The sequence below is a fragment of the Fonticula alba genome, assembly GCF_000388065.1.
Source record: "Fonticula alba strain ATCC 38817 unplaced genomic scaffold supercont2.12, whole genome shotgun sequence".
Taxonomy (NCBI): domain Eukaryota; order Rotosphaerida; family Fonticulaceae; genus Fonticula; species Fonticula alba.
Window position 1 is genome coordinate 448,865 of NW_009242982.1, and position 7,350 is coordinate 456,214.

A 7,350-nucleotide genomic window follows, 5' to 3' on the forward strand; every position below is an offset into this window, starting at 1 on the left:
GGAGGCGAGCGGGGGTGGGGGGGGCGGGGAGGGGGAGACGGCAGAAGGAGGGCGCCACAGAGGGGCCAAAAGGTGGAGGGGAGGGGGGGGGGGCGCGCACCGTCCAGCAGACGGTCAATGTCGGCCAGAGTGCGGATGGGAGCCATGTTCCGGGCGTCGGCGGTGGCGGGCCACACATTCCGGGGATTGGCACCGGAGCAAACCAGCAGCTGGTCAAACTCGAAGTGCTGGCCGGCGGCGGTGGTGACGAAGTTGTCGGTGGTGTTGATGGAGGCCACCGGGTCGCCGAGATGCAGCTCGACATTGATGGACTCGTAGTAGTCCCGGTCGCGGAGCATGATGCCGCCATCGACGATGGACTTGTCCGAGGGCTTCTTCAGCTGCTTGGACAGCTGGATGCGATCGATCGGCTGGTGCGGCTCGGCCGAGATCATGACGATGCGCCCGTCGAAGCCAGACACGCGGAGCTCCTCGGCGGCCGTGGCACCGGAAGCGCCGCCGCCCTGGTGTGCGAGGGTGGGTGCATGGGCACGCGCGCATGTGAGCGAGGGGGCCGGCAGGAGGCGGCCGTGGTTTGGGAACGCGGGCCGAGAGAAAAAAAAAGGGAAAAGCCAAAGAAGCGGCGCGGCCGGGGGGAGCCCCACGGCACAGGGGAGGGAGGAGGCAAGACCCAGAGGGGGCATGCGGCACGCACCACAATGACGATGGTCGGCCGAGTGGAGGCCGGGGGGGCGCACTTGATGACGCGGGCGCGGCGGTCTACGGTCGGGAGCCATCAGGCAGGCGGCCGCACGCGGGGGGGGGGGGGGGGGGGGGGGGGGGGGGGGGCAGGGGGAGGGAAAGGGTGAGCATAGCCGCCGCGAGGGCGGGAGGCGAATGGAGGCCACACCGGCACGTACTGCGCGCCAGCTTCTCGTGGGTGGTGAAAACAATGACATCCTCCCCCTCAATGACCACCGAGTGCGTGACCAGGCCGTCCATGGTCGGCATGTCCTCGATGTCGCCGGTGTCCAGACGGAAGCAGGCGCCATGCGCCGGGCAGGTGATGGTCCCGTCCTCGGAGATGATGCCGTCCTTCAGGTTGACGCGCTTGTGCGGGCACAGGTGCGAGGTGACATAGTAGCGGCCCTTCACGCGGGACAGGAGGACCGGCTTGTCGGCCACGCGGATTTGCTTGCTGTGTGCGCGGGCGAAGGCGGCGAGGGGTCAGCCGAGGGCGGGATACACAGTCGGCCGGAGGCGGCAGGGCGATGCGAGGGTGCGGTTGCCGTCCCAGGGGAGAAGGGCAGGGGCGAGGGGTGATCGGTCGGGGTCTCGACGTCCGACGGGGGGGGGGGGGGGCGTACATCTCGCCATCCTTCAGATCGTGGATGGAGGCAACACGCTCGCGGACGGGGCCGGAGACGGTCATGGCGGTCTGCAGGGGGGGAGGGGGGGGGAGGGGGGGACAAACGGGCACCGGGACCGGGCTCGTGGGGGAGGGCGAGGGGAGGAGGCGATGGGGCGGGGAGGGGTGTGTGTGATCTGCCGGGCCCGGCTGGGGCGGGCGGCTGGGCAGCCGAAAATCCCGCCCAGGGAGGCATCCTGCCGCCGCCGCCGCCACCGCCGCCGCGCCCCCGACCGGCCTGGGGTTTCCGATTCCCATCGGCGCGGGGCAGGACGGGGGACGCCCGGGTGTGGCCCTGTGCATGGGGCCGGGGACCGGGGGCCGGGGGCCGGGGGGCTTCCCTGTTGCGGTTCGGCCGGGACCCGGGAGCTGTGGCGCCGACCAGGCGGATCTGCGGGCCGGCCAACGGACGAGCACGCCCCGGACTTCACACTCGGCTCCAATGGATGGCGCGCCGCCCCGGCCGCAGGGGGATGGGGAAACAGGGGGGCGAGCGGCCGACGCAGGCCCCCGCGACAGGGCGCCGGCCGGGTCCCTCTCGTCGCCCGTGCGGGGAGGCCCACCCCCCCCCGTTGCCCGTCGTGCATGTGGGGCCCGAGAAAATGAGTGGGGTCGCGGGCCATCAAGAGCCCCGCCGGAGGGACAGATGACGACGCCCCTTTTCCTCGGGCTTGCCTGCCCTGGCCGCGTCTTCCGGCGCATCCCGGTTGGGGGGGGGGGGGGCGGGGCAGCGAGCGCGGCCGGCATGCGCGCCCCAATCTCGCCGCAAGTCGCCCTGCGCCCTGCGCCCCCAACTTTCCGCCGGAGTCCCTCTGCCGCAGGCGCGCCGCCCCACAGGAGCCGGCGCGGGTACGCACACCGCGAGCCCGGCAGGGAGCGGGGCGCGCCCCCGCCGGATACGCATGCGTCCGTATGCGTCGGCGTGAATGTGGGCGAGCCGGCGCGCCGGAACGCACCCGGGACACGCGGCGGCCGAGGGCCGATCAGGCCCGCCCGCCCTGCTCCGGCCGGGCCGCAGGCCCCAGGTCATCCCTCATCCGGGCGGGCGCGATGATTCACCGTCGGCAGGGTGCGCGCGCGTCGGCGCAGGGTGCCAGCGGGCAAGCACCGCACGCACGTGAGGGGTTCACGTGCGGAGGCATGCCCCTCGTGATGGCCATGTCAGCCCATCACCTGCGAGGGCGACGTGCGCACATCCCCCCCGGCCCTCGAAAAGCGCCGCCATTTTTCTTGTGTTCAGTTGGACGATCGCTCCCCGCGTCCAAGGAGGGAGAGCCCTTCCCTGGCGGCCCCCCCCCCCTTTGGGGAGGAATCCGCGGACATGCGGGAAAAATGAACAAATAAAATGGCGGCGGCCCCGGACGTGCGGCTTTGTCTATGGGGCATTTATTGGTGTGTGTGCGCGGTGATTTCCTCCCCCCCGCCTATGGTGTGGCGGGGAGAGGGGACGCAGGTCCTTGTTCACTGGAACTGGCCAAGCATGGCCGAGAAGGACACGCCCACCTTGGAGCGCTCGATCATCTCCTTGAGCATGGTGATGGCCGGCATTGGGAGATCCCCTGGAAAGGAGGAGGAGTTTTTTTTTTTCATCGGCCAGGTCAGTGGTGTGAGATACGGGCAAAAAAAAACCAAGCAACCAAACAAACCAGCAGAAGCGCAAGAGCAATGCCGAAAGGGGCCGGCGAAGGGGGCACACATCTCACGACAGAGGGGTCCACGCACAGATGGAGAAGCTCGGGTCCACCGGGACCGGCTTGTACAAGGACTCCGGATTGCGGAAGAGGAAGACATACGGCCCGGACATGTTGGACTGCGTAGCGTACGGGACCTCCAGCAGGTGGGGATAGCGGGCGGCGAACTCCTCGCGTGTGATGATGTCGACGATCTCCACTCGCCCGTAGATGTGGTTGCCGGTGTAGAAGATGAAGTCGTTCGAGTGATGGGCTGTGTGGTGCGAGGAGGCTGTCAGCATCTCGGCAAGGGGGGAGGAGCGCGTCCTCTTGGCCCGGGACCCATGACAAGTGGGACAAGCACACCAAAGCGCGAGAGAGGGAGCAAGGAGGAAAGAGAGAGAGAGAGAGAAGGTGAAAGAAGGCCAGACAGAGGTGCATGGGCCACATACGCCGATCGATGGGCTCCGTGTTGGCCGTATAGTGGTCGATGACGGCGGTGGTGATGGCCTTCAGCCGGTCCTTCGGCTCGGTGTTGCTATTGGAGGCGATCCACACCGGACCACGGTAGGTCGGGCGCTGGTCACTGTAAGCGAAGGGGACTACCCCGCGTGCGATCAGCGACGCCCACGGCTGCGGCTGGGGTGGGGGGAGCCGCGACAGCGAGAGGGTGAGTCATGGGCGGAGAGGGGCGAAAGAAAGAGGGGGAGAAAGAGAGAGAGAGAGAGCGGCAGAGCGGCAGAAGCGAGGGTTGGCACAGGCGGCAGGGCATCCCGGAGCGGGGGTCCGACCTCCGGCCGCAGGAGGGCAGCACGTACGAAGGCAATGCACTTGCCGAAGTCCTGCGCGGAGAAGGTCTTCGGCAGTCGGCAGTCCAGGGCGGCTGGCGGGTCGGCCTCGGTGTCGAGCCCTGACCCGGTGTCAGCCTCGGCCTCAGCAAAGGCAGCGTCGGCGGCCCGAGCCAATGCGTTGTCTTCCTCATCATCCTGGAAGACCGACAGCTTGGAGCGGCCGCTGTCGGGGGGAGTGGCAGTTCAACAGGCAGTTAGCCAGGAGTCAGGGGAGGAGGGAGGGAGGGGAGAGAAGGGAGCCGCATGTCGACGCACACGATGGGCTTCTGCCTGGCGGGTTTATCCATGAGGTCCGGGAACTCGGCGCTGTTTTTGCTTTGCATGGACTTGATGAGGTCGTCGCGTGCACGCTGGAGATTCTGCGCGGCGATCTCATCCAGCCGGGCAATGTCCTCGCGGTTGGACATCAGAATGCTGGCATACTCCTCCTCGTATTGCTGCTTGGCCTTCTCCACTGCGAGGTGTGCCCGGGTGGGGTCCAGTGCGAGAGGGAAGGCAGACAGGCCGAGGAGGACGGTCGGTTGGCCGGGTGAGTACATGTGACCCGAGCTCAAGGAGGGGGTAGTGGGATGGCCAAGCCGGGCCCACGCCCCGGGCGGGGAGGCGCAGGCCGACACCCGGCAGCCGGCCAAACGGCCGGAAACGCACCCTCCGCATCGTGGCCATCCGTGATGTTGACACTCATGGTCTCCAGATCCAGGTCCAGGAGCATGGTCCGGGCATTGCCCTCATTCTTGCCAATGTGCCCGGAGCTGTACGACGCGAAAGAGGACCGGTTCTTTTCCAGCACGGCCAGCAGGCGGTCTTGTGCTTCGCGCAGGCGCTCCTTCTGTGTGTCCGACAGGTAGGACATGGTGGCGGCACTGTCGGCCGCGAAGTAATCCGTGTCGAGATCTGCGCTCGGTCGAGAGCCGGGAGGACGGGGAAGGATGAGGATGAGGATGAGGAGAATGAGGAGGATGAGGAGGAGAAGAAGAAGAAGGAGGAGGAGGGTGAGGATGAGGGTGAGGAGGAGGGGGAGGAGGAGAAGGAGGAGGAGGAGGAGAAGAAGAAGGAGGAGGAGGTGTGGCGCGCGTACCGCGGATGACCGAGCGCTTGGCATTCTTCTTGCCGCGCTCCACCTGCGCATCACGCACCAGGATCGCGCCCTCCAGAGCACGCTGGACTTCGTCATGCGAGTCGGAGGAGGGCTTCGTGGCGGCGGCGGCGGCATTGGCAGCGGCGGCAGCCTTGCCGCCCTTGTCGCGGCGGCCCTTGCCCGGGGCCTTGGTGCTCCGCAGGAGTTCTGAAGGGGGGAAGGAGCCAGCCAGGGAACGAGGAAGCCCAAGAAGGTGAGTCAGTTGATGGGGACCAGGCGGCAGAAGGACCGGGTGCCCCCCCCCGCGCGAGAAAACCCTCGGGCACGCACTCCGTTGGGTGGACAGCATGGCCAAGCGACCGATGAGAGACTGGTTGTCCGAGAGCGGCTCCTCGCAGGCCGGACACTTGGCATCGCCGGCATCATCAGCCGCCGGGGCCTCGCGCACACAAAGAATTCGCCCGCAGGAGAGGCAATTGCAAAGGACCGGGTGCTCGGTGGCTGATGGCACCAGGGGACCGGCGGGATGCGCGTGAGTGGGCGGTCGACAAAGGAGGGGGAGGCACATGGCGCCGGCGTGGGAATCGGTGCAAGGAATGGCCAGAGGCCAGGCGGCCGGCGCGGCGGGCAGGGGCGAGAGCCCGCGGCGCCGACCCCGCGTCGGAGGCACACTACGCACCCATGCATCCGCAAATGCCATTGACGACCGGCGTCTCGACATCGGCCGAGGCCGCCAGGAAATCCATCAGCTCAATGCGCTGGGCACGGCGCTGGAGGTTGGCCCGCCGGCGCTGGACCTCCTTCATGGTCTGCTGGGCCTCCAGGTGGGCCGCGGCCTCGCGCTGGGCCGGGGTCAGCACAGGGGCCGGCTCGGGGGTGGCCGGCTGCTCGGGCTCCGCCGGGGCCGGCTGCTCGACCTTCGGATGCATCAGCGACGTGGACATGGGGAACAGCAGCCCCGCCGAGGAGGACGAGCCCGGGGCCGAGGCCGGGGCCGAAGCCAGGGCCGGGGACGCGGGCTGCGAGCTGGCCGGCTCCTGGGCGGCGGCCTTCTTGGTCCGGCGGCTGCGTTGACTCGAAGCGGGAATGATGACAGACACCCTGTCATACCAGGGCCCGGGGAGGGAAGGGGCGCAACAACGTCAGAGGAGCCGGGTGGATGGGGCCGTGTGTGTGTGTGTGTGTGTGTGTGTGTGTGTGTGTGTGTGTGTGTGTGTGTGTGTGTGTGTGTGTGTGACGGGCGGAGAGACGAAGCCCCCCTCCAAGCGGCCACGTACTTGGAGTTAATCATCTGCGGAACCACCGGGGTGTAGGCCTGTTGGTCCACAGCGGGGCCGGCCGACGGAGGGGGGAAGGCCTGGGAGGTGCTGGCTCGCGGAGCGGCGGGGGCCCTGGCCCGGGCGGCCGGGGCGGCCTGTGCCGCGGGCATGGCCGGAGGGACAAACGCAGCATTCGGGCGAGTCTGCCAGACGACGTGTGCACATGCGTGTCAGCATCCAAGCAGGTGCGCGGGGCCCGGCAAGCGGGCAGCCGGCCAGGAGCAGGGGGGAGGGGGAGAGAGGGGTGCGCACCGGTGGGGGGGCGGTCAGCTCGCCAAGACGGCGCTTCAGCTCCGAGGCGAAGCTGCGCACTTCCCTCGAGTCGCCGAGGATGTCCTGCCGGTGGGGAGAAGCATGCGAGGGGCGGAGGAGCGGATGTCAGCAGGGCTGGCCCGGGTGGGCGGCGTGCTTCCGGGCAGCGGGCACACGCACGGTGAAGGAGAAGCTCGGATCGCAGATGATGTCCCGGACTGAAGCCTCATCGAAAACCCCGGGCAGGAACTCGCAAAGGGTGCTATGTGCCCAGACCACGAAATCCTTCGGCAGGGTGTCCGGCTTCAGTGCTCCGGACATGGTTCGCGTGTGGGGAGGGGGAGGCCGGGACCTGGAGGACAACTTGAGGGCAGCTCGGGGCCACGGGGATATATATATATATATGTGTGTGTGTGTGTGTGTGTGTATGTGCTCGCAGGTGGCGGGGAGGGAGGGGGGGGCGAGAAAGCAGGGGGGGCGGGGGGGTGGAGGGGACGGGGAAGGTGGGCTTGTCTTCCGGGTGCGCCCACCCGGCCGGGGCCGGTGCCACGGCGCGGCATCAACCTGACCGCACTCGCCGGGCAGGAGGGAGGCCGAGAGGGGAGGGGGGGGGGAGATCTGCCGCCGGCATGTGGCCCGGGCGCCAGGGGGTAATTGCGCCACACGCCCCGGGAGGGGCCGGGCGACGGAGATCGACGCGTCGCGGGCGCCCGCACACTCCCGGCGCCATTACGTCACATAGATCGGTCCCCCGGCCTCGTTTGCCCCGGGCGAGGCCGGGTCCCGAGGATGG

At 68.7% G+C, this 7,350-nt stretch overlaps 2 protein-coding genes across 2 annotated transcripts in view; both read right to left on the minus strand.

Moving 5' to 3' along the window:
* H696_05630 (hypothetical protein) overlaps positions 1-1,420 on the minus strand; it is a 2,970-nt gene extending 1,550 nt beyond the window's left edge. Inside the window, exons 1-4 of the mRNA XM_009499446.1 lie at positions 1,347-1,420; positions 900-1,177; positions 695-759; positions 101-503 (exon numbers count right to left, since the gene is read on the minus strand). Coding sequence (XP_009497721.1) covers positions 101-503; positions 695-759; positions 900-1,177; positions 1,347-1,411 — 811 coding nt within the window. The 5' untranslated portion in view covers positions 1,412-1,420. The remainder of the gene's footprint in view (positions 1-100; positions 504-694; positions 760-899; positions 1,178-1,346) is intronic.
* Positions 1,421-2,733: 1,313 nt separating this feature from the next.
* Positions 2,734-6,970, minus strand: H696_05631 (hypothetical protein). Its single transcript, XM_009499447.1, has 12 exons — positions 6,738-6,970; positions 6,558-6,641; positions 6,264-6,448; positions 5,666-6,087; positions 5,317-5,487; positions 4,987-5,193; positions 4,557-4,802; positions 4,164-4,362; positions 3,876-4,071; positions 3,510-3,696; positions 3,110-3,331; positions 2,734-2,946 (listed from the first exon to the last, which is right to left on the minus strand). The coding sequence occupies exons 1-12, from the start codon at positions 6,876-6,878 to the stop codon at positions 2,849-2,851; spliced, it is 2,358 nt and encodes a 785-aa protein (XP_009497722.1). The 5' UTR covers positions 6,879-6,970; the 3' UTR covers positions 2,734-2,848.
* Positions 6,971-7,350: the final 380 nt, after the last annotated feature.